The sequence below is a fragment of the Eubalaena glacialis genome, chromosome 3 (assembly GCF_028564815.1).
Source record: "Eubalaena glacialis isolate mEubGla1 chromosome 3, mEubGla1.1.hap2.+ XY, whole genome shotgun sequence".
In the NCBI taxonomy this organism is placed as follows: domain Eukaryota; kingdom Metazoa; phylum Chordata; class Mammalia; order Artiodactyla; family Balaenidae; genus Eubalaena; species Eubalaena glacialis.
In genome coordinates, this window is record NC_083718.1 from 93,577,716 (window position 1) to 93,605,296 (window position 27,581).

A 27,581-nucleotide genomic window follows, 5' to 3' on the forward strand; every position below is an offset into this window, starting at 1 on the left:
TTTCTAGTCTACTTAGTTTTCAGTTGATTGAGTACAAAAGAGCGTGGGAGACAGTTTAAAACACATTTCTTAGTTTATGATATGCTTATGAGATTGCACAAGCAAAATTATCAGTTTGTGTATCCAAAAACAAAATTAGATTTAAATATTCAATTCCAAAAGACTGTTCTACTGGAATTTAATGAGAATGCCACAAAGTTTTAAGTGGTTTACAGTTAAATATGCTCCACTCCTGTAATCATTTCTCCTCAAGTCTTCATATTTTGTAGAGTTGAGAATGTTAGAAAAATAAGGCAAAAAACTAGAATGCTACTTCAAAATATAAGGGATAATGATGAGATGCAAACTTTATATATATAAATGATGCTATTGGCTGATCATCAATTGAGCATGTTGTTTGAGCTTCTTTTCTAGTTCACTTTTCTGACTAAGGGGGTCAATCTGTAGCTATAGAGCAGGAAAGGTTCTTAGGGTGATTCAGTCAATGATCTTTTTTCATTACTATTCTGTTAGACTCTTGGTCTGTGGCTATCTTCTTCACTATTGTGTTCCCAGTGCCCATCACAGGGCTTGGCTCATAATAAATGCTCAATAAGTATTTCTTGATTGAATAAACGAATAAATGCATGAAGAATGAATGGCTGCTATGCTAACCAGCCGAGCTAACTATCCAGGGAGGGAAAGTAAAGATGTAATAAAGTAACGGCTCTGGCATTCAAGAAAGTCAAAATACTCTATTAAGGACTTCATTATCTTATACCTCCTGTTTTGAATAATTCAAGATTTATTTATGCTCATTTTGTGGGAGGAAAACTGAGCACTAGCAGTTGACACTTTGTTTATGAATCTATTAGTGCTTTATCTCCCTGGGCTATAATTGTTTTTATTCATATTTATCCTAATGAATTAATCATGTATACCTTATAAGCAGAGACCATGTTTATTTTTATTTCCCCAGTGCTTAATACAGTCACTTGCACATAAGAGATAATCAATAAATGCTTGTTGAACCCAAAGTTGATACTTTCTCTAAAATATTTTCTTCTGCATTTTTATTTTGTTTCTAGTATATTAATGTAGTACAGACCTTTCAGAATACAGAAACTGTAGATAATGGCAGGGACATTTCTATCTATTTATAATTTATACTTAATATAGTTTTAAAATCTTATTGATTAGCACTGGTTTATGAAGAAACAGCGCCAAAAATATATGGCTTCTAATTAACGTTAAATAATAATTTATGAAATTTCTTCACTCCGCTTTTGCAGAATATTATACATTTTTAAATATCATTTTAATAAAATAACCAATGAAAAATTAAATCTTACAACAATCTCAATTTCAAGGGTGGGAAATTTTTCTAAAGTATTCTAGTTACAACTTTCCCATCTAGAGAATTTGTAAAATAATACTGCTCAATATTTTCCCATAATACTAGTGAAAATCTGCAGGGGAAAAGTATTATTTTTTCTCCAAAGTGGCAAAGGTATAGGACCACCTGTTAAGGGTTCTTATTTTGAGAAAAAAAAAAAAGTCACCTGGTTTAAATAGCCAGGTGAATCTCCTTTATATGAATTAAAAAGCTGAATAATATCAGAGAGAATTTGAGAGTCACCATTTTACGATACTGACACGCTTTACCTGGAAATTTAACCATTGGTTTTAGACTGTCAGATATTTTGTGTAAATGCACCTTAAAATATAGAATTAAATCTTCTAAGACTTCTTTTCATTCTACTTCCCCTTTTCCGTAATCAATATCATGTTTGGCATAATGTTACAGAAATGCACATGATTTGTGCAGGCCTTTTTTTGCGGGGGGGGCCTTATCAGACTGTTTTATTTAATGGGGCATTGACAGATCAGCTCAGGCTCTTATTGTTAGGATAAAATATTAGTCACATTTTTTATGCAGTGTTTATGAATACTTGGCACCTCCTCTTATATTAATTTTTAAAATTATCTATGGAGGAGGATAGTTGCTCTTCCTTGTTTTTTTAACTAAATCGAGTAATTCTTTGTTAGCAGCTCTTCTGAGTCCTGCCAGAATGAATTTGTATCATTTTGACAAGATGCAGAGGTGGCGCTAATAGTTATTAAAAGCATTAAAACATTAACCTTTAGCAACCTCATTTTTCACTTGCTACCCTCGTTTAAGTATTTTATCAAACTGAAGTTAAACACTAAAAATTAGAGTGAACAACTAATCTATCCTTTTCAGCCTAGAAAGAATAAATGTGACAGAAAGTAAAAGCATTAGAAGGAAGACACAGCGTAAATTGTTGTTTTAGTGTTAATTAATATAATTTTAGTTATCTATGACTGGTGAAACTGAAGTGTCGGAGAGGGAATTGTTCAAGAAACAATTATCATTATAATTATCATTTAATCTTCAGAATTTCAAGATTACAGATTTGATAGTATCAGGACGTGGTTTATTAAACATTACATGAGAGACTTCCCTGGTGGCACAGTGGTTAAGAATCCACCTGCCAATGCAGGAGACATGGGTTCGAGCCCTGGTCCGGGAAGATCCCACGTGCCACGGAGCAACTAAGCCCGTGCGCCACAACTACTGAGCCTGCGCTCTAGAGCCCGTGAGCCACAACTACTGAGCCCGAGTGCCACAACTACTGAAGCCCGCGCGCCTAGAGCCCATGTGCTCTGCAACAAGAGAAGCCACCTCAATGAGAAACCCGCGCACCGCCACGAAGAGTAGCCCCCGCTCACCGCAACTAGAGAAAGCGTGCGAGCAGCAACAAAGACCCCGCACAGCCAGAAAGAGAGAGAAAGAAAGAAAAAGAAAGAAAGAAAGAAAAGTTCCTGGAGCAACTACAGTAGAGATATTTGAAAACTCTCTGCAGAGCAAACTGAAGCATCTAGTGATAAAGATGGTAGTTGCAATGTTCTCACTACACAAGTTCTTCAGCATGATTTTGAACATTGTTCCTGATTGCACAACGGTGAACCTAATTTTCCAGTCTTCCTAGTGGATCTTTAGGCAACACAATATCCTTAAAATAAATGATTCTCCATTCAAACCGACCATAATTTTATTCTATAGCTAGCATGTAAGAATGTTGGTGGACACAGCACTTAATAAATGGTAGCATGCTTTTCTTGTGTCATATTTCTATCTGCTGACCCAGTCCAGGATGTTAAACAGGACCTTCTAGTATATGTAATGCAATGGTCCTCAAGTCTGCCTAACCATCGGAATCAAACTGAGGAGCTTTCAAATTCAAGCTAATGGAACTTGATCGGGAGGACCTGATGGCATCATTCATTCGTTCCACAATATTTATTGAATACCTACTATTTTTCAGGCACTCTGCAGGTGCTAGGGATCAATGATAGCAAGAACAAACATTATCTCAACTCTAGTGGAAATTACTGTCTTGTGGGGAAACAAAATAATCTCATAATCATACTGATGAAACATCACTATAAATAAATGTGTGAAAGAACATAATTTTATGACAGTATATAATAAAAGAACCAAACAAAAACCGAGAGATTTCAGAAAGCTTCCCAGATGAAAGATTGAGTTGAGATCTGAAGAATTAAAGGCATTTGATTTAGGCCTTGAAGGATCTCAGGCAAATATGCAAGAATGAAAGTGTCAGATCAGTGATTAGATTAGATGCCATATATCCTGGAACTTTGAGAGGGTTGGAGACCAAGAGACCTCTTTTTATTTATTTATTTTTTGATGGTTCTTTTTTGTTGTTATTATTGAGAAATATTGACATACAACATTTTCAGTTTTAGGTGTACAACATAATGATTCGATACATGTATATATTGTGAAATGATCACCAAACTAAGTCCAGTCAACACCCATTACCACACATAATTACAATTTTTTTCCCTTGTGATTAGAGCCCTTAAGATCTACTCTCCTAGCAACCTTCAAATATACAATACAGTACTATTAACTACAGTTATCATGCTGTCATTACATCTGCAAGACTCATTTATTTTATAACTGGAAGTTTACCCTTTGTCCACATTTACCCATTTCACTCATACCCCAGCAGTGTCTAAACTAGAATACCAGTACCCCTGGAAATGCATGAAAACATCCTTACATCATTGAAGGATTTTTTGAGAAGTCAATTTCAAGAATCTCAAGAAGCCTTTTTCACAATTGATCTGTGTAAGAATGAGCTTATGTTCATAATTATAATTATCCTACTTTACAAAAGAAGTACATATTCCTCATCCAACCCAAATATTAGCACGATATTTTCCCCTGGGTTATATTTCCAGAGTATCATACAAGAGCATAAATGAAAATGCTAGTTTGGGAGAAATCTCCTTTAACAATAAATCAAAGCACACTAACCCATAGGGCTTCCTATCTTGCTTAGTAAGACTTAGCATTAGATATTGGATATTTTGGCCCGCATTAGGATATTCTGAATTCAGAACAGATGAATCAATATAAATTAGTGAGGATTTTTCTTTTCAATATAAATAGAATACATATTTAATATATGTTATATATTTATGTATAATGGAATATTTGGGAGACTCCCAAATTTTTTGAGATACACTGACTGAAACCTACAGATAAATGATGTGTTTTATTCAATTAAGTATTAAAACCAAATTTGTCAAATCATATAATTAAATATTTCTGTTAGTTAATTCTCATCTTATAAATGTTTACTATTTCCTACCTAATTTTATCAAAAAATAAGTGTATTCAGATATAGAGAACAAACCAGTGGTTACCAGTGGGGAGAGGGGGGAGGGGCAAGGTAGGTAGGGGTGAGGGAGTGGGAGGTAAACACTACAGGGTGTAAGGTAGGCTACAAGGATGTATTGTTCAACACAGGGAATATAGCCAATATTTTGTAATAACTGTAACTGGAGTATAACCTTTAAACATTTTATAAAAAATTAAAAATTCAAAAAAGTCATAAAAAAGTATATTTATATTTATGGTGAAAAATCACAAACAACTTAAAAATGGTAAGTAGGTTGATATTTTTTTCAAAATTCTTGTAGAGACTTTACTAACACAAATGTATAAGGAAAGGGTTGTGCTCATCTTTAAGTGAGTGTGAGCAGTGACCATAGTTTTATTTGGCAAGCACTATATTTAAAAATTTTTTTAACCTGAATGTATTTAGGTAGGGTTGGGGGGGAGGCATACTCTCTTGAATTCTTCACCACAGAGCCTTCCACTCCCTATTATTAGCACTTAGCTCAGTTAACTCATTTACTATTCCTGTATGGCCCCTCTTGGGCTTTGAGTTTACAACTCCTATAAAGGTATAGTATGTGTTTGGAATAATACTAGGAGGTAGTTGTTGAGAGTCAATTCTCCAAGGGTCTCTAACATTTATGCACATCTTGCAACTGATGCACATTTTCCCTTTATTCATACTGTCTTTTCAAAGGTGTTTGACTAGAAAACAATCTTTAAGGATAAGATAGTGTCTCCCTCCAGACCAAAAGGGAGGCATGCTTACTACCCTTTATAAAAGATTCATGTTCCCTAAGCTCCAGGTTCTCCTATATCAACCCACTACATGTGCAGGTGTCATCCTGCCCCCTTTACATCACTTTGTGGGAAGTGAAGATAGCGGAACCAACATGAAAGTCCTGATGCTCTGCTTACTGTTATTGCAGAGAGTAATAAACTGCCCTTCATCTCTGATCCAGGAATTTTGAGCATGGTTCCCTCTGTCTAGTCTTTTAGGTGGTTCTTTCCCCCGCCACAGGCAGTTTCCTAATATTCTTGTGCTAATCAGTACTTGGTTGAAGAATTTAGGATGACACTTTGCAGATCCAGGCCTGGGACTAGGGTAAGGCAAGAGAGGTGCCCAGGAACAAAATTTAAGGAGGCCTTCACTCTCAGGCTCAAGCAAAAGCCTAAGAATAAGTACCTCCTTGAAGTCTGTGGTCTGGACTTATCTCTTGCCTCACCCTAGTCCCAGTCATTTCCACATCTCCAGAGTACTCTTTCATTTCTCTCTCTCTCTCTCTCTCTCTTCCTCTCTCAGGCTTTTTTTTTCTCTCTCCACTATTCTACCCTCAGAACTCTGGGATGTTGTGAAGAGTAAATGTTCTAATATCTGTAAATGTTTATTACAGGCTTAAAACATAAAATGTGCTCAATAAATGTTTATTATTGTTGTGACTATTACTATAAAGATATTTTTGTGCTTTTTGGTGGATATATTTGGGTTTTGTTGCTACTTACTTTCTAACAAGATGTTCCATTAAATCAAATTCACCAAAGAATTCCTATAGCACTTTTTAAAGGGAAATGAAGATGTCTAATGATATCTGAAAAATGTTCACATTGTTTAGAAATTCAACATTACAATCCCAAACCTTTATTAAAAGCATATACAAACTTATAAGTGGAAAAGCTGAAACTTTGGCATCAGTCCAGTGGAGGAAGTCAACTACATAATCACTACTACGCCATTTGGGAGTAACAAAGCTAAAGTTATAACCCTGCCAGTACTCCCCACACATACACATACCATTCACAAGTAGAAAACAAGAAAAGAAAAATAAAGCAAGCATGCCTACTTAATCCAACTTTCCAATATATCAAAAATTAAAGCCACTATCTTCTTGGGAATTGTGGTTTATATTGTGTATGAAATTTAAAAACCTAATGTATCACCAGCTTTGCTCCACTTGCTCTTTTAAGACACCTGTCTTCTAGCAAAATTCATTCATATTTATGGATGTCCTAAAGAATGTATTACATATGGTAACAGACAGGACCAGTCAAAGACTATCTGGAATCCATGTTGCTTTGCCCCTCTTATCCCACTAAAAGCAGTAGTCTCTACTAGGTTCTCTCTACTGCATGGTTCTGCCTCTATCAAGCACCACTGCCCCCTCAGTTGCATATCAGTCCATCCACCAAGTACCATCCCCCATGCCCACTGCCTTCTTCTTCAGCTGGGCCTCATTACAGATTCCCAAAGACCTCACTCTCTTCCACTGCTAGTACTACAGTTTGTCTCTAAGAAGTTGAACCACACTACAGAAAATTGTAAAATCATGGAGACTGTGCCACCACAAAAGTATAATTTCTAATTTTAGTCAGACCCCTAACACCACTCATTTATCTTTAAACATTGGTACTTCTCCTTCTATGAGAGATCGAAAATCTCCTATGATGGATTGCAAAAATGACACACATTCTTTCCCTCCCAGAAAGAAGTGGAGTCTGTTTCTCCATCCCTTGAATGTGGGCTGGCCACATGATTTGCTTTGACCGGTGAGACACTGCAGTATACATGAATAAGCAGAGGTGAAAAAACACTTGCACATTTGGGCTTGTAATGATCTTGTTATCCCATAGCCACATGAACAAGCCATGGCTAGCCTACTAAAGGATGAGAGACACATGACCAGTCACCCCCATCACTCCAGCTGACAGCTGGCCTACCACCAGACATGTGAGTGAACATATCCCGGACCAGCTAGCCTCCTGCCAACCAACCAATCACAAACTAGAATCAGCCAGGCCTGACCCAGACCAGAAGGACTACCCAGAAGACTCATGAACAAAATAAATGATTATTGTTTTAAGCCACTAAGTTCTGGGGTAGTTTTTTATGCAGCAATAAATAAATGATATACCCTCTGATTCACTTCAGTAATTACTTTATTCCAAACCCTTGCACCATTTAATAACCACCCCTACCACCATTCTCAGCACCTGATTTTACCTCCTTCTTTAATGAGAAAAACGAACATACTTAACTCCCACCCTGCCCTAACACCACACTACAGTGTAGTGGTAAAGAGTACTGATTCTGAAGCCAGACCCCCAACTCTTACCTTGGCTCTGGAACATATAAGCAGTATGACCTAGAGAACATTACACGTTCCTTCTCTGTTAAAGTAGGGATAATGATAATACCTACTTCATAAGGTTGTTGTGAGAATTATGAATAAAGCCTTAAGATCATTTCACTGCGCATAGTGAATGTTCTAAAAATACAAGCTATTATTATTTTTATTGTGACTAGCCAGTGATCCAGAACTTGATTGTTAACAGCTTTATTCACATATTTATTTATTCATATCCCATAAAATTCATGTATTTAAAGTGTACATTTCAATGGTTTTTAGTATATTCATGGAGTAGTGCAACCATCACCACAATCTAATTTTAGAGTACTCTCATCACCCCAAAACAAAGCTTGATTTCTGAGGCCTGAAAAACTAAGGTGGCTCTGATCCAAATCCTTAAGGAAGGGCCAAGAGTCCAACAGGGAAGACCAAATACTGATGACAGTCCAATGAGTAGGAGCAGAACTGTAAACAAGAAGTGAAGCCAAGAATCAGAGTCAGATAGAAATAGGGTTGGAGAGGAAACGAGGTTTAATACTTAGACACAAACAGCACCAGACTGTCTCCAGCTAACATTATCATGTATGCCAGACTGACTTAAAGGTGTAGCATTAGGTGAAGCTTCTCACTCCCCACAGTCAGACCTACCCTGTGAAGGCTGACAAAGCCAGGATTGCCCCAGATTTCTGTCCTCTAAAAAGGTCCTAACATATCCTGGTAAGCTTTAGTCAAGGTTCCTTGGTTTACAAGTATAACCTTCAAATTCTCCCCAAGTTCTCCAGAATTGAGGTGATCACCTTTATCTTTAATGTCCAGCTAACATAGCGTAAGCCCCCATCCTATGTGACCTCAGGGAGTTCTGTCCACTCCCTAAGTATTTCTAAGATTCCTTGGGAAATGCTTACATGTTCCACAAATATATTATTGTTTCTTGCCATCTCTTACTCCAGTCTACTGCCCTGTGTTTCTCACAAGATCTCTTCATACTATCTCAAAATCATTTCAACATCCTACCAGGATTATCCCCCTAAAGTTTTGCCCCAAGTGTAGACTTAAGCACCTACCTAAAATCCCTAAGTACAGCTAACCTGAGGCTTTAGTATTTATAAATTTAACCGCTGGCTCAAATATAAAAGGGACTACAAAACGGGAAAAGATGATCATTTAAAACAAAATTTTAATTATCATTGCCCTAGAATCTACTGGCAATATTTTATCCCTGAGGGTTCTCTACCAGTGAGCTCTCTCCTTACCCTCCAGTTGGTCACAGTGCTGTAGAATGGCAGCTCTCCTCCCAAAATCAGGAGTCACTTTAGCATTATCTTTTCCTTTCCAAGCCATGGGCTTTTGGTCTTTTTCTCAGACCCAGCCAGAGAAAAGGCTGGCCTCTAGGTAGGGGCCACATTTTCTCCTCAAGGATGACTGATAGTGGGAACAAGCACTGAATTCAGGAAAGATCTCCTATTTCCCATCATGTAAAGTATGCCATCGACCCTGGCTCCAGGAAGCCAATCCATAATAGTTGATAGTGCAGTTTCCAAAGTCTGACTCACTCAGCCTTAACTAGGCCCATGTGTGGTTCACTATCCTATTTTGACACTGCCATGTCAGATCCAGTCCAGTTCCTTTTCACACACTTTTCTCCAGGTTATAGTGAAAAGAATTTCAGACCTTCATGTTCCTCTTGTGGACTGTCCTCCCAAGCTCTTATAAGCAAATATTTATACTAAAAACATGCACACTCCTAAAGAAAAATAGTAATCATATTCTGTCACAGAGCAGCCTAAGACTGGAAATATAAAGAATACTATTAACTGTAGGCAGTCAGTTTTATTAAAAATGCAATATATGTGCAAAAGATGTACATAATTCATTCAGACCCTGCCAGGAGTATATATAATATACAGTACATGGATCTTATTACCTTTTTAAAGTATTACATTTTCTGAATCTCAGAACACATCATGTCCCAAGGTTTTGAATAAGGAATTATGGACCTGTGTAATCAAAAGCTGACTTAGGATACTATACATAGAGAAGCCTAAAGATGCTACCAGAAAACTACTAGAGCTAATCAATGAATTTGGTAAAGTAGCAGGATACAAAATTAATGCACAGAAATCTCTTGCATTCCTGTACACTAATGATGAAAAATCTGAAAGTGAAATTAAGAAAACACTCCCGTTTACCATTGCAACAAAAAGAATAAAATATCTAGGAATAAACCTACCTAAGGAGACAAAGACCTGTATGCAGAAAATTATAAGACACTGATGAAAGAAATTAAAGATGATACAAATAGATGGAGAGATATATCATGTTCTTGGATTGGAAGAATCAACATTGTGAAAATGACTCTACTACCCAAAGCAATCTACAGATTCAATGCAATCCCTATCAAACTACCACTGGCATTTTTCACAGAACTAGAACAAAAAATTTCACAATTTGTATGGAAACACAAAAGACCCCGAATAGCCAAAGCAATATTGAGAACGAAAAATGGAGCTGGAGGAATCAGGCTCCCTGACTTCAGACTATATTACAAAGCTACAGTAATCAAGACAGTTTGGTACTGGCACAAAAACAGAAACATAGATCAATGGAACAGGATAGAAAGCCCAGAGATAAACCCACGCACATATGGTCACCTTATCTCTGATAAAGGAGGCAAGAATATACAGTGGAGAAAAGACAGCCTCTTCAATAAATGGTGCTGGGAAAACTGGACAGGTACATGTAAAAGTATGAAATTAGAACACTCCCTAACACCATACACAAAAATAAACTCAAAATGGATTAAAGACCTAAATGTAAGGCCAGACACTATCAAACTCTTAGAGGAAAACATAGGCAGAACACTCTATGACATAAATCACAGCAAGATCCTTTTTGACCCACCTCCTAGAGAAATGGAAATAAAAACAAAAATAAACAAATGGGACCTAATGATACTTAAAAGCTTTTGCACAGCAAAGGAAACCATAAACAAGACCAAAAGACAACCCTCAGAATGGGAGAAAATATTTGCAAATGAAGCAACTGACAAAGGATTAATCTCCAAGATTTACAAGCAGCTCATGCAGCTCAATATCAAAAAAACAAACAACCCAATACAAAAATGGGCAGAAGACCTAAATAGACATTACTCCAAAGAAGATATGCAGATTGCCAACAGACACATGAAAGAATGCTCAACATCATTAATCATTAGAAAAATGCAAATCAAAACTACAATGAGATATCATCTCACACCGGTCAGAATGGCCATCATCAAAAAATCTAGAAACAATAAATGCTGGAGAGGGTGTGGAGAAAAGGGAACCCTTTTACACTGTTGGTGGGAATGTAAATTGATACAGCCACTATGGAGCACAGTATGGAGGTTCCTTAAAAAACTAAAAATAGAACTACCATATGACCCAGCAATCCCACTACTGGGCATATACCCTGAGAAAACCATAATTCAAAAAGAGTCATGTACCAAAATGTTCATAGCAGCTCTATTTACAATAGCCAGGACATGGAAGCAACCAAAGTGTCCATCATCGGATGAATGGATAAAGAAGATGTGGCACATATATACAATGGAATATTACTCAGCCATAAAAAGAAATGAAATGGAGGTATTTGTAGTGAGGTGGATGGAGTTAGAGTCTGTCATACAGAGTGAAGTAAGTCAGAAAGAGAAAAACAAATACAGTATGCTAACACATATATATGGAATCTAAGGGAAAAAAAAAAAAAGGTCATGAAGAACCTAGTGGCAAGACGGGAATAAAGACACAGACCTACTAGAGAATGGACTTGAGGATATGGGGAGGGGGAGGGGTAAGATGTGACAGGGTGAGAGAGTGGCATGGACATATATACACTACCAAATGTAAAATAGATAGCTAGTGGGAAGCAGCCGCATAGCACAGGGAGATCAGCTCGGTGCTTTGTGACCACCTAGAGGGGTGGGATAGGGAGGGTGGGAGGGAGGGAGATGCAAGAGGGAAGAGATATGGGAACATATGTATATGTATAACTGATTCACTTTGTTATAAAGCAGAAACTAACACACCATTGTAAAGCAATTATACTCCAATAAAGATGTTAAAAAATAAATAAAAAATAAAAATAAATGATGAAGTAATAAAAAAAAAAGCTGACTTAGGGAAAGTGGTCAATATCTGGAAAGAAAAGTTTGAGCTAGATAGATAATACTAAAGCTCTCTGATGCATAAGACATTGTTTGCAGGAAATCTAACCTGTATGGTAATTGTGAGGATTAAATAACTTAACTACTATAAAGTCCTTAGAACAGTGACAGACACAGAGTAAGCACTTAACATCAGTATTGCTGTCAATACTGATAGCAAATCTGGATACAATTCTTTCCATAAACCAGGTGTCAGAGACGGTTATGGTACCATAGAACTAGTATATCTTCTACTGTAAACTTTGGCTTCCCAGGTTAGGAAAAAGGGGGGAGGACAGGATCTAGGCCTCCTGAGGCACAGCAGAGAATGGTAATAGGAAAAAAATTCCACAGGATAGTATAATAAGAAGTAGAATTCAATAGAGTCGATTACATACTTTTGTGGCTTTCTAATGGACCTAAAATGTCGTCTTCCAGATTTCAGTAGGAACAGATTGTATGAGTGTAACAAAAAGAGAATTAGAGAATTCCACTAGATTGTCTCTCCTATGGGCCACTGCCTGTTGTGTATACTTAGCACCTCTCCTTTGCATAATGTAAATGTTCTGTGGGACTGTGGCTCAAATCGTGTGGGAAAGTGGAGGAGAGCACTAATAGCTTGGAATTGTGGTTTTAGTAAAAGAATATATTAAAACATTGTTTGCAAACTCTGCAATTGTGGGATAGGTGGGCCAGCAGTATTATCTATAGGAGGTGTGGTAGGCAGATTTTCTTCCAGAATCTGCTGGGAATACAAAGGTAAAAAGCCCAATTCTCCTCCCGCACCCCCTTCTCTGACCTCTCACTACTGCTGTGACACTCTTGCCCCTTTCACCATGCTCCTAATCATGTCATTACCTTCAATTACTTATAAGAGTATGAACTCTTTCTCCCATTAGAATGTAAACTCCCTATTCACTTTGTTATACAGCAAAAACTACACACCATTGTAAAGCAATTATACACCAATAAAGATGTTAAAAATATATATATAAACTCCCTAAGGGCCAAGACCTTGTGTCATTCTCTGCTGTATTCCCAGACACTAAACATTGCCTGAAACAAGACTCTCCAAAAGTATTTACAGTATTAAAGTAATTAATGAAAAAGAACAAAGTTTGACACACAAGCTTGACAAGGTAAACTCATAAACCAATATAACAGCACAAGTCATTGCTGTTCTGGTTAAATTTATTTTCAATTAATAATCGAATTAAAACAGAAAAAAATAGGTAAGCAGAAAATAATGACTCCATCTCACACACATTAAGATGGCTATTAAGGGCTTCCCTGGTGGTGCAGTGGGTGGGAATCTGCCTGCCAATGCAGGGGACACGGGTTCAATCCCTGGCCCAGGAAGATTCCCACATGCCGCGGAGCAACTAAGCCCATGTGCCACAACTACTGAGCCTGCGCTCTAGAACCCGTGCTCTGCAACAAGAAAAGCCACGACAATGAGAAGCCCGCGCACCACTCTCTGCAACTAGAGAAAGCCCGCGCACAGAACAAAGACCTAACACAGCCAAAAATAAAAACAAATAAATAAATAAAATTTAAAAGATGGCTATTAAAAAAACCCCAGAAAATAGCAAGTGTCTACAATGATGTGAAGAAATTGGAGCCCTTGTGCACTGTTGGTGAAAACGTAAAATGGCACAGCCACTGTGGAAAACAGTACGGTCATTCCTCAAAAATTTAAAAATAGAATTACCACATGCCCCAGCAATTCCACTTCTGGGTATACACTCGAAAAAATTGAAAGGAGGGATTCAAACATATATTTATACATGTGTTCATAACAGCATTATTCACATCAGCCAAAAGGTGGAAGCAACCCAAGGGCCCATCAGTAGAGGAATGGATGAACAGAACGTTGTGTGTATATATATATATATATATATATATATACACACACACACACATATACATATATATATGAATACTATTCAGCCGTAAGAAGGAAGGAAATTCTGCTGTACATGGATGAAACTTGAGGACATTATGCCAAGTGAAATAAGCCATTCACAAAAATGACAGTTATGATTTATATGATTCCACTTGTATGGGGTACCTAAAGTAGTCAAATTCACAGAGACAGAAGGTAGAATAGTGGTTGCCAAGGGCTGGGAGGAAGGCAGAATAGGGAAAGTCTAATGGGTGTAGAGTTTCAGTTTTGCAAGATGAAAAGAGTTTTGGAGATGAATGGTAGCGATGACTGCACAACAACCTGAAGTACTTAGCACTATTGAATGGTTAAGATGATACATTTTATGCGTATTTTACCAACATTAAAAAAAAATTTTTTTTTTTAAAACGGTTACAATAACAATCCACATCAATCAAAACCAGTAGGGACAGGAGAAATTCGGACTAGCCCAGCCTTAACACAACTTGACCACCAGGCTGTGGAAACAGGAAACCAAGGGCGCGGCAAGGTCAAGCCTCCGGGGCTCTGCCCTGGGCGAGACTGCAAGAAAGCCGCGAGTTGAAGCGGGTCACCGGCCGCCTAGGCTGCCACTGCGCAAGCGCATATAGCGGCTACCGCCGAGGCGCCTTTTAAACGTACCCGGAAGTGACGTCTGTAAAGCTGAGACCGGCTCAGGGAGATCTGAACCCTTCGCACAGGTGAGCGGTGCTGCGACTGTCGTCCTGGGGCCGCTATGAGCTGCACCATCGAGAAGATTCTGACAGACGCTAAGACTCTACTGGAGAGGCTGCGGGAGCACGATGCGGCCGCCGAGTCGCTAGTGGATCAATCGGCGGCGCTGCACCGGCGGGTGGCCGCTATGCGGGAGGCAGGGACAGCGCTTCCGGACCAGGTCAGGCAGAGGGTAGGGGTCCGTGCCCTCGGGTTCCGGGCACTTGAGGGGTGGAGGGTGAGGTAAAGTGGGCACTCGGCCTGGAATTTTGTCCTGGTCCAAGAGGGCGGTGGTGAGAACTTTCTGCGGGGTCGGGGCTGAGGATGCTGCCCTGAAGCTCTGCCTCCTGCCTATTAAGTTGCATCTGCGGCTGTTCTGTTTACTGCGCGATTAGTCTGTCTCTGTTTGTCCAGTATCAAGAGGATGCATCCGATATAAAGGACATGTCCAAATACAAACCTCACATTCTGCTGTCCCAAGAGAATACACAGATTAGAGACTTGAAGCAGGAAAACAGAGGTTGGTCAGGCCTTTTTGTGTAGTTATGATTTTTTCATATCCAGTAATATTTCATAAGTTCTTGCAAAACTGACAAACTGTTCACAAAAGCGCACATGCTGTATGTATTTCCAAGTCAGTATTTTTAACAGGAAAGTTAGACTGTGCTCGCCCAGTATCAGTAAAGTTTGTTACATTACCCTTTTCAAGGTCTTCTGATTTTTTATTTAAAGGCAGCTTATCAAAGAGGTGCTTAGTACAGTTGAATTATTGCATGGCTTATTAGGTGTCCCAAGGTGGAGGCTTGCATAACAAGAAAATATCCTCAAGGACTTAAAACTTAATGTTTAAATATTAATTGAAATAAACATTAAAGCTAAGATTGAAAGTTTTATGTTCCTTGTGCAAGGTGGAAGAGGTAAATCGTATCCTCGTGTGTATATTCTTGGGCTTGATGAATACATTATTAATGATAGTAGTATGAATAATTATTTGTATATCAGTTTACAGAGGGCTTTCACGTGTATCATGCCATTGTATTCTCATATCTTCATTTTGAGGTAGACAAGCAAGGTTTTTATTATTACAAGGCAGATAAGAAATAGGCTCAGAGAGGTTAAATGATTTGCCTAAGAGTCGTAATCTAGTAACTCACAGAACTGAACTTAAACTCATGTCTTCTAAGGCCACATCCCGTGTTGTTTCTACCAGATTATGCTGCCACTGCCTAGAAAGATATTTTTCACATAGACCGTAACTGTTGAGTTCTGTGGACTTAAACACTAATTAACAACTTTGGATTCATAATGTTACATAAAGTGTCATAAAATTCCAACTGTTTGAGTTTGGCTTTAGGACGTATATCTCAGACATCACTGCCAAGTTATTTTATTTTTTTGATAGAGCTATGGGTTTCCTTGGAGGAACACCAGGATGCTTTGGAACTCATCATGAGCAAATACCGGAAACAGATGTTACAATTAATGGTTGCTAAAAAAGCAGTGGATGCTGAACCAGTCCTGAAAGCTCACCAGTCTCACTCTGCAGTAAGAAACTTTGATGAATAAATTCTAAATGAATTGAAATCTTGAAATTGTTTTAGATTGTTTACTTTTGAAGAAAAGTAAGCTTGTTTTCCTTTCATGTTTATCACATTTGCTGTAGGTTTTACTATAGCTTTGTAAAGATATGAATAGAAAGAAGCGGGTAAAGGGCTGCTCAGGGCCTTTTATTTGAGTAAGACTAAAGTTCCTCCCCCCTTCACCAAGATCTCTTTTCAAGATGTTAATGAATGCTTAGTTAGTTCTTCCACCAAACAGAATGCCACTTAGTGTTGAAGGTGCTCAGTAAATACTTGGGTGGTTATTATTATACATTTCACCGGTCTGTAAGCTCCTTGGTTGTAAGGAGCATGAATTCATCTTTTATCCCTAACATAGTACTTGGCACATAGCAGGGGGTCAGTACACTTTTATTAAACTGAACTACATAGCATCATACTATGTTGTTAGGAGAGAGAAGTATGGTTTAAAAAAAAAAAAAAAAGACATGGCATAGTTTCTATACTTTGGTTGCTTATGATTTAATTTGGGAGACCGAGTAATTGTTCTTAAGTTTGTAGAGTGCTTCAGAGTTGTCATTGTACATTCACAGGTACTATATCATTTAATCCTAGATTAATAGATTGACATCTCACTACTACTGCAGTGGAATTTACGGAAGATAAGTTTCATCTTAGATCCCATTGAAAGCATTTTAATGACTTCAGTTAACTAAAGTCATAGGGCACAGGGATATTTTAAATATGTGAATGGCTTTCATCTGGACAAGATTATAATCTGTGGTCCAGAGGAGAAAACTTGATCCTTGAAGGAGACAGAGTTTAGCTTTTATGAAAAACTTGCTAAGAGATATGTCCAGTGATAGAATAAGATACCTTGGAATATGGTAAGCTTCCTGCCAATAAAAGTATTCAAATTTAAGTTAAACAGCCATTTAGAGATAGTGTCCAATATCCAATGGGTGGTTAGACTAGAATTGATCTTTTGAAAACAAATTATCTGTGAATATCACAAGATAACTTTATTATGGCTTTACCTCTGAGGACTTAGATTGTAGTGAAACTCCTTTGTAACCTCTGTACCACAGATTAAATGAACTTTTAACATCATAATGCACATGTTTTCATGAACTTCATATCTGTAAAAAAGATGACTTTTTCACCTTTTTATTCTTAATATCCTCACAGGAAATTGAGAGTCAGATTGACAGAATCTGTGAAATGGGAGAAGTGATGAGGAAAGCAGTTCAAATGGATGATGATCAATTTTGTAAGATTCAGGAAAAACTAGCACAGTTAGAGGTAAGATTCTTGATATTTTAGGTTCACAATATTTTACAGAGATTTCAGACTCTGGAAGGTATGCCATCACTGTATTACCACTGTTATGTACTGATATTTCCTTTGTGGTCTGATTTAAAATTAAACTACATCCTCCATACACTTTTCAAGAAAGGAAATGTAATCAGCAGCAAACAATGAAAATGCCAACTATGTATTGGCTAGAAATTGAGATATCATATTGAGAGGGTAGAGAGAGTGGAAGGGACAGAATACACGTGAGCTAAGGTGCCTCATCTGCTATAAAAAGAACTCAAATAGGTAATGTCTAAACTTGATGATCAGGAAATAGCAGTACTGGGCATATTATGTAGAATTATGGAAGTAAATACCAAAAGAAATAGATAAAAATATTAAAAGTGGTTGCCTTTGGGAAACACAGTCAAGGGACTGCAGTCTATTTTATAAGTCTTATAGTCTTGATTTTTTAAAATTAATTTTTATTGGAGTCTTGATTTTTTTTAAAAGCTATTTTCATGTAATATTTTGATTAAAATGGGAATAATTTACAAAGAAAGGCCTGGGGTGTTAGTGTGCCCATAAAATTGTTAAGGAAAAGCATTACAATAGCTCAGCAGTCCCCAACTTTTTTGGTACCAGGGACTAGTTTTGTAGAAGACAATTTTTCCACAGACTGGGGGTGGGGATGGGGGGATGGTTCAGGCGGTAACGTGAGCGATGGGGAGCGGCAGGAACGGCAGATGAAGCTTCGCTCGCTCACCTCCTGCTGTGCAGCCCGGTTCCTAACAGGCCGTGGACCAGAAGCCATCAGAGGCCCAGGGGTTGGGGACCCCTGCAATAGATGATTTGAATGTTCCTTATTACAAGATGCTGTCATGGGCCCTTTGAGAAATACTAGAGAGAAAAAGACAGGGTACCTGCTCAGAGTCTAACAAAAGGAATAAGACTAGTAGTATTTTGGTATGAAATGGTATACAAATGCTAGGAGAGAGATTCAGAGTATTGAGGGAAGCACTTTATATGGTACAAGGTTTAATGACCATGGGCTCTAACTCTCAGTGAAACCTGAAAATGCTATGGCTTCCCAGAATTTCCTGCAGAGAGAATAAGGATGAAGAGTGCAAACTGCCCTACCTGGGAATCAAAGGGAGGCAAGGTCCCAATTAGGAACTAGGAGTTAGTTAAAATGATAGAATGATCTTGTCTATGCCATCCCTAATTTATCTCACTTATGGAAACAGCCTAAGGAAATGTGGGACAAATTTTACTTAATATTTTAAGTGGAAAAAACATGGGCATGGGATTGAGACCCCAGCAATACCACATCTAAGTTGTCTAAGTTTGGACAAGTTTTTGGACTTTTGTGAGCCAGTGTCCTCATCTCAAAAAGAACATGGATGTAGGCAATGGTACTTACCCTACCTATTGTGTGAGATTATAGATGTAAGACACCCATGTGATACCTGGCTATGTGCCCAGTAATTCTTTTCCCCCTTTCCTTCCTTTCTCCAAAACTGTAGGACATCTAGGAGAGAAGATTGAGCAGAGTTAAATTATTATTAGGAATTTGAAAGACAGAAGAAACAATACTAAAACTTGTGGGAACCATAAAGAGTTTGACAAGCAGTGAATTCCTCAAGTGGAGAGGGACCTTGTTTTTTTCTGTGTAGTCCTAACACGTGGCATGTGGAAATTACTCAGTAAATGTTTTTTAAATGAATAAATAAGTAGAATTTTAGGAAATTCTCAGTCCTTTTTGTTTCCTTAAAACTTCTAAAATTAAAATAATATGCTTTCTGTTTCAGGCCCAAAACAACGTGTTCTGATACAATTTGACAGTCAAAATACCTGAAATGAACATATACTTTTTTTTTCCAGCTTGAAAATAAGGAACTTCGAGAATTATTGTCCATCAGTAGTGAGTCTCTTCGGGTCAGGAAGGAAAACTCAATGGACACTGCTTCCCAAGCCATCAAATAATTCAACTTCTGAATGACGGCTGGAGATTGTTTATCGAGGAAGGAAGTTATTATCTCTCTATTCGAGTATTGTCCATTCAGTGTCTTGCCTCAGACTTGATTTAACGTTGATTAAATGTATCAAGTGGCAGTTTAGAATTCGCAGTCAAAAGTGGCTGTCCACAAAACAGTTTTTGGGTATGTTAGTGAAAATACTCACTAAAATACACTGAGTTTCACCATTCCTTTCTCTAAGAGACTACTTTTAATTTTCATTTCTGGGACCTCAATTTATATAAACTGTTTTCAGTTCATTTTTTTTCTTTCATATCTCTGAAACTTAGAGCATTTTATTATAAACCAGCAATTTTATTTTATATAGGATTGTAAATTGCAATTCTTAAAAATTTTAAAAAGAGATTAGCTTTTTCAATCTATTTGGCATAAACTTGGATTTGTTTCCATTTGAGAAAAATAATACAATTCCACAGAAGTAGATTGGCAGATTCTCTAATTTGTAATGTCATTCACCTTTTTTGAAGTTTTAAGTCTCTCTGGTGCTAAGAGTTGGCACTTTATGGCCTGGTGTCTTTACTCTTAATTTGAGAGAACCTATTGCTAGTCCCTGGGAAACATACTTGAAAATAAGTCAACTGTTTTTTTTCTAGTCGTAGTATAATCATCGTATTGTTCAAAGAATGCTGAAAAATTTGTCCTGTGTGTGTTTACGCACACATGTGCTCTTAGTTCAGATGCTAAAGGTAACTTTTATTTATTCTATTAGATGTTAGTAGTCAATTTTTCAATTTTGTCCTACTAGGAAATCTTCAGCTTGGGTAGTTTACCCAGTGTGAAGAAGATATAATAGGTTTATTCACATCATAGTTCTTAGGTACTACATTCTACAGTTTATATATAACTTTCATTTATAATTAAGAACCATCACTTACTTGGCTGTCTTTCATTACTAGTACTAGTAGTTGGCTTTCTTTTTAGATCCATTTTTCACAAGGAAGCAAAGTTTTATCACTTAATGAGAGTTTATTACATTCATAGAAGCTGTGTTGAGATTCAAATGCTAAGTGATCAGCTAGGCCCACTCATCATTTCATTCCCCCATCTCCGTTTACTCACATTTCAAATTTATAAATTACTTCATGTAATACTATCAATTTAGGTTTGCCCAAAAATAATTGAAATAATGAATGCTAAACCTGTCAATATTTCCCAGTAACCGTAAGCACTATACTGCATGGGAGAGACACATCATTAGAAAGAGTTTTTTGTTAGTGCTTTGTGTGGTGTAAACTTTCTTCTGTACAGCCATAAAGAATTAACTCCAAATAAAACAACAGAATTTCTCCAAGATATCCTAAAAGCATCTGATCCCAGTAATACCAAAGGACTTTGCCTAAAGTGGTAGGCTGTAATGAATCGGTATATGTCATTTTTGAATTTGTCAAATTTCTATTCAGAATCCTGCAAACAATTTCCACCCGAAGTGTGGACGTTTTTATCTCATTTCCTAAGAGTATGTAAACTTTTAGTCTAGCCATTTGCCTTGCAGTATATGCCCTAAGTGCCACTCTATGTTCCACAGTTCCATTCAGGAGGCAGGTACCCTATACCATTGGTCAGCTGCCATAGCCAGTTTTCAGTGAAAATGATAAGGTAATCAAATGGCCCATTAAACTATAACATGGTGTCCCTTTATCTGCTTTATGTTCCTTTAGAGTTGTTCGTAAAGTTCTTTACATCTCAGATATCAGGATAAATCTAAATGTTAACTTTTCCCCCTGGCAAATCAAAAGCTTGAAGCATGAGCCTCAAGAGTTCTCAGCACCCTATATAATATGAATTCTAGCTGGTGTTAATACTATGAAAATAGTGTGTAGTTAGAAAATTGAAGGTGAGAAGGAATGTTCTTGACTTTGGTCTGAGTGGGTATGAAAGTTTACTTTGCAGTGGATGATGGAACTTGACTGGTGTGCAAAATTTTAGTACAAACTTATCTTTTCTAATAAAAATCTCATTTTGAGAATATCAGCTAATTTTACTCAGTAATGAGTCTAATTATTAGGAAGTGCAAGGGTTTATTTTTCACTTATATAGCAACCTGTCAGGCACACAGGGTTTTTCATAAATACTAATTATCACATTGTAGTTCGTATAACTGTAAATAGTTGTTTCTGAAATGGTTTTAGAGGTTTCCTCATGGTTAGAAATCATAAGTTACATGATTACAAGTCAAAGTATAAAATTAAAACTGTTTGGAAGTATCTTGGAAAAATGTGTAAATATTATTGATACCTACATTTATTACCTTATATTAATACCTTATGCATAATTTGATTCAAACATTGAAGGTCTATTTTAGTGTTCCTCAAAATGTGGTTCACTGACCTACTACAATAGAAGTTTGGGGATGGAATCTAGGAATTTGTATTTTAATAATCATCCCAGATAACTTCTAAGGACACTAGTTTGAGACTGTCTAGTCTACTATGTTAGGCACTTCATTTGGAGTTATGAATTTTAAAAAGCAGGGGGGAGGCATTGACAGTGTTTTTGAAGAAAAATCTGGTAGAAGAGGCAAACAATGTGATAAATCCAATATAAGGATGTATAGAGTACAGAGGAGGGACTATTTACAACTTGAGCATCCAATAGAGACAAAATGAATAGGAGAACTAGAAAGCTTAGTGCTTTCTAGTTATTATATAATCTCCATTTCAACTGTACCTCATTTTACAGATACTCAGGCACGAGGAGGTTGTTATTATTCCAAACTGAAACCAAGATTCAAACCCAGACTTAAACATATTCTTAACCATTAAGTTAAGATTCCTTTAAATGCCAAATACTATTCAGAGTTCAAGTGGTTCTTGAGAGGAAAATCTATTTCATTAATGGCGCAAAAGATACACCACAGCCCATATATTAGAAAATATTATGAATTTAATAAATGGAGTCTTAAGGAATGAGACATAATTGTCATCTGTTTTCTAGAGTGGTGTAGCTGAGAGTGTGTGCGTGCAACTGAAAAGCACAATGCTTAATCAGTGCTTAACAGTCCTTACTGTTGATACATACAGGAAAGGGTGCAGTTCTGTCTTTCAAATCTGTCTCCTTAGCATATTGTTTTTCAGCCTTCACGCAATTTTCTTGTTGCAAGAAGGTTGCTGCTCTGCCAGAAGTCATGTCCATGTTTGAAGGCAGAAAAAAAAGGGAAATGTCATATGCCAGCTATATGTATTCTCTTTTATGAGGAAAAACAACGCTTTCCCAGAAATCCAGACAGACTTCCCTTTGTCTTATTTGCCTGACCTGTTACATGGTCACTTCTAGCAGCAAAGGAGGCTGGGGACATAGCTGCCGCAAATAAAATCAGTATTCTATTAGCAAAGAGGAAAGAGTATTGAGAAAGCAGCTAACAACGTCTGACACAAGTCCTCTTACACTGAATAGTTTTTAACAAGTGTAAGCATTAGCCAAAGGAGTGTGTTGGTGTTGAGTGGCCAAGGAATGGGCTGCGGAAGACATCTGTCATTTCTTTTTAGGCTGCCCATTATCCTAACTCCTATACTATAGTTAGGGAACCCATCACCTAATGAGGCAGAGCCTTCCTCCCTCCTAAAAAATTTGAAGGTGTCAGATGTTTGTTTTCCCAGCCACTTTGCAGCCAGGGAAGACACCTCTGCCTTAAAAGTTAGTGATACAAAGAAGCAGGGAACTATGCTGAATTCTTTGAATAAAGGCAGTGACTACAACACTGGCTACTACATCCACCTCCACAGAAGGAGCAGCAAGTGGCTGTACTGACAACATTCAGTATCCAGTGTCAGCAAAGTCAATGGTGTAAGCTGCAGTGTCTCTGCCCCAGTGGACACCGTGGGGTCCTCACTGAAGCAATTATCTGAAGTGATTATAGAGGTTGTATATAGCCTCTAATTCTGGTTTTCTGGCTATCCAGAGATCCTGAGGATTACCTGAGGATTATTAGCTTTTAATAAAATCACTTTTTGTTAAAATTAACCTGAATTGACTATAATTAAGAACGCTGACTGATAAAATAAGCATAGTTTAAAAAGCAACAATGCAAATATAAATTTTGTCAACACATTATGCATAATTTTGCCCTTATGTTTTAATGTAATTTTTGACTTATAAAAAGATGTGACATGCAAATAAATTATCAAGCATAATAATTCATAACCTAATTTAAGAAATAGAACATTACCCATATGTTACATTTATTTATTTGTGCTCCTCTCCTGTCTCTACCCCTCTGCTCCCTCTTTTTAATAGTTTTATCACATGAGAAAAGACCTGAAATATGTATATAACACTAAAGTGACATTTTTTAGTTTTGCTCCTTTTTGAGCTGTATGCAAGTGGTATTAGACTGTATAGTAGTCTATGGGGATTTGATTTTTTTCACTCTTCATTATGTTTCTAAGATTCATTGTGTTGTATATAGCTGTCATGCATTTTCATTGATGTACTAGATTTCATCATGTGACTACAGTATATTGTTAAGAGATACATACATATAAAATAATAAAATTATACATTTTTTAAAAAATCCTTGCTAATATCTGACTCCTAATTTTTAATTCTTCCTCCATCTACCTCATTGATATTAGACACGTTTCACTATAAGCAGTTGTATTTCGTATTCTGCAGTTATTTCACTTGCAGTTGTCTCATGGCAACTTTCCAAGTGGATTAAGGAGTATTATCCGCTAATATTCATAGTGGAAAGCAGATGATGCTTTTTCTTTTGTCACTCTCCAAGAATGCTTAAGAGGAAGTGGAACCTTCAGTGCTTCGATGAACTACAATTCACTCAACATTTCGTCTAGCCTCCTGGAAATGGATTTCTGTATGTTATTGATCCTAAGATTCATTTTTATTTCATACTTTAATGTCTCTGAAATTGGGATATGTCTTATACATGTAGGGGTTGTCATCTAGTTGATTCTAAGCGTAAGAAAATTGGTTTGCATTCCTGGTGGTGTGACTGGATAAAGTCAAGTTCTTGATATTTCAGTCAACAAACTAAGGACCATTTGAGAAAGGAATGGGGGTTTAGCTGTTTTCTGTGAACTTTCCATTAGCACTTACTGTAAAATCAGGAGTGCCAGCATAAGAATTTGGAGTATGGCTGTATTCATTTTCTATTGCTATGTAACAAATCACCACAAATTTAGCAGTTTAAAGCAACACCTATTTATTATCTTACGGTTCTGTAAGTCACAAGTCCATGCACGGCTCAGCTGGGCTTTCTCAGGATCTCACAAGGCTGAAGTCAAGGTATCATCCGAGGCTAGCATCTCATCTAAGGCTCTGGGCCCTCTCCCATACTCACATGGTTGTTGGCAAAATTCACTTCCTTGCAGGTGTAGAACTCAGAGGCCTTCAAGGCCCACAGGAGATCATCTCTGACTTCCCTTGCGTTCTACCTCTACACTCCCTTTGAAGAGCTCATCTGGGGACTTCCCTGGTGGTCCAATGGTTAAGACTCTGTGCTTCCAGTGCAGGGGTCACAGGTTCGATCCCTGGTTGGGGAACTAGGATCCTACATGCTGCCGGTATGGCCAAGATAAAGTCTCCAGCCACTGAGGGGGAAGAAGAGAGAGAGAGAGAGAGAGAGAGAGAGAGAGAGAGAGCTCACCTGATTAGGTTAGGCCCACACAGAATAAGCTCCCTCTTGATTAACCCAACTGATTAGATATCTTAATTACATCTGCAATGATCCCTTTTGCCATTGACGAGATATAAGTGATATCCTCTAAGATCTACAACCCCAACCCATGCTCAAGAGGAAGGAATTATACACGGCAAGTGTACCAGGTGATAGGAATCTTGGTGATCATCTTAAAATTCTGCCTACCACAGTGGCTTCTGGCAGCTTGGAATAAAATCCTGGAGACAACAATGAAACACTCTTAGGAAATGCTGCATTACCAGTATTCTTGGTGGCCCAAGAATACTTCTGTGTGGAAAAACCTCCACATCTATGAGACAAAAAAGAGATTTATTAGCAAGATCCACCAATGCATGCTAAAATAAGTGGACTAAAGTTCAAACAGAAAAAGGATATTTGCATAGTCTCTGTATCAGTTTCCCAGAGTTGCCATAACAAATTACCACAAACTGGATGGCTTAAAACAACAGAAATCTATTCTCTCACAGTTCTGGAGGCTGGAAGTCTGAAATCATGGTGTTGGCAGGTCGGTTCTTTCTGGAGGCTCTGAGGAAGAATGCGTTCCATGCCCCTTTTCTAGCTTCTGGCAATTCCTGGCATTCCTTGACTTCCATATGCATCATTGCAATCTCTGCCTTCTCAGTTTTCACATTGTGTTCTCCTTATATGTCTCTGTGTCCAAATTTCCCTCTTTTAAGGACACTGGTTGTTGGATTAGGGTTTATCCTAGTCCAGTATGACCTCATTTCAACTTGATTATATCTGCAAAGATCCTATTTTCAAATAAGGCCACATTCTGACTTTCTGGGTAGACATGAATTTTGACAGGACATTGTTCAATCAAGTATGGTCTCAAAGTGTCTCCACCACAATATTTAATTATTATAAAGGGAAAAACAGTAATTTTACCATGAAGAATCCTGGCAGACAACACTGACCAATTGATTAGGTAAACATCACTAATAATACTTTTCAACATCATATAAGCCCTGATACAATGCAATGAGAAGGGTACATGACCTCTGTAACATTCTTCCAAATAATGCATAACCTCAATCTAATCAAGAGAAACATCAGACAAAACCGAATTAAGGGAAGTTTACAAAATAACTGACCAATATTTTCCAAAGCATCTAGGTAATGAAAGACAAGGAAAAGCTGAGGAACTGTCATAGGATAGAGGAAACTAAGGAGACACAGTATTAAATGTAGGGTGGGATCCTGGATTTGATTCTAGGAGAGAAAATGGATATTAGAGAAAAAACTGTGAAAACTGAATTAATTTTGTAGTTAATATTATTGGGTCAAGGTTAATTTCCTACTTTTGAAAATTGTTCTATGGTGAGGTAAGATTAACATAATAGAAAACTGGGTGAAGGGTTTATGGGAACTTTCTGTGCTGTATTTCTAATTCTTTTGTAAGCCTAAAATTATCTCAGAACAAATATGCATTCCCCTGATTACTAATGAGGCTGAGCATAATTTCAAATGTTTATTTGCCTATACAGAGATTTTTTTAATATAGACATTCAAGTCTTTCCTCCATTTTCCTTTTCTTTGATTTTTTTTCTTATTGATTGATATGTATTAATTTACTATATATTCATGATAATACATTGTCAGTTTTATACGTTGCAAATATATATTCTCCTAGTCTGTTGGTTTTTTATTTTTTTATGCTGCCTCTTGATGTATGGCATTTTCAAAATATGTTCAGGGACTTCCCTGGTGGTGCAGTGGTTAAGAATCCGCCTGACAATGCAGGGGACACAGGTTCGAGCCCTGGTCTGGGAAAATCCCACATGCCACGGAGCAACTAAGCCCGTGCACCACAACTACTGAGCCTGCACTCTAGAACCCGTGAGCCACAACTACTGAGCTCGCACGCCTAGAGCCCGTGCTCTGCAACAAGAGAAGCCACTGCAATGAGAAGCCCACGCACTGCAACGAAGAGCAGCCCCCAATCGCCACAACTAGAGAAAGCCCGCATGCAGCAACAAAGACCCAACGCAGCCATAAATAAATAAATTTTATAAAAAATAAAAACATGTTCAAATTTATTACTAAAAGGAAAGAGATTCAGAAGAGTTGGACTAGTAAAGAAGTTTTAGGAATACCTTAACTAATTTACTTTGCTTTTTTTCTTGCTTTATATACACACAAGTGTGACATAATTTTTTTTTTAAAAACTAGGTCTAAATTAGTTTAAAAGGGCTCTTTTAATAAATATAAAATTCTAAGTAATAAAAGTATTATGTCATAGTGTGCTGCTTTTTTTTTTTTGGCTGCGCCAGCACAGCTTGCAGGATCTTAGTTCCCCAACCAGTGATGGAACCCATGCCCCCTGCAATGGAAGCACGGACTCCTAACCACTGGACCGCCAAGGAAC

At 37.5% G+C, this 27,581-nt stretch overlaps 1 protein-coding gene across 2 annotated transcripts; it reads left to right on the forward strand.

The window, feature by feature from the left end:
• Positions 1-14,607: 14,607 nt before the first annotated feature.
• SIKE1 (suppressor of IKBKE 1) lies at positions 14,608-19,838 on the forward strand. Of its 2 annotated transcripts, none has more exons than XM_061186138.1 (5): positions 14,608-14,844; positions 15,078-15,183; positions 16,066-16,208; positions 17,411-17,524; positions 19,403-19,838. In XM_061186138.1, exons 1-5 carry the CDS (start codon positions 14,686-14,688, stop codon positions 19,502-19,504), a joined length of 624 nt encoding a protein of 207 aa, XP_061042121.1. In that variant the 5' UTR covers positions 14,608-14,685; the 3' UTR covers positions 19,505-19,838. The 2 variants fall into 2 exon arrangements, with proteins under 2 accessions (XP_061042121.1, XP_061042122.1); XM_061186139.1 differs by lacking the exon at positions 19,403-19,838 and adding an exon at positions 19,045-19,122.
• The last annotated feature ends 7,743 nt before the right edge of the window (positions 19,839-27,581 follow it).

Coding starts and splice junctions, on each gene's coding strand:
- SIKE1 (XM_061186138.1), top strand. CDS start 14,686: ATGAGCTGCACCATCGAGAAGATTCTGACAGACGCTAAGACTCTACTG. Junction 16,209..17,410: donor CTCACCAGTCTCACTCTGCA/GTAAGAAACTTT, acceptor ATATCCTCACAG/GAAATTGAGAGTCAGATTGA. Junction 17,525..19,402: donor AAAAACTAGCACAGTTAGAG/GTAAGATTCTTG, acceptor TTTTTTTTCCAG/CTTGAAAATAAGGAACTTCG.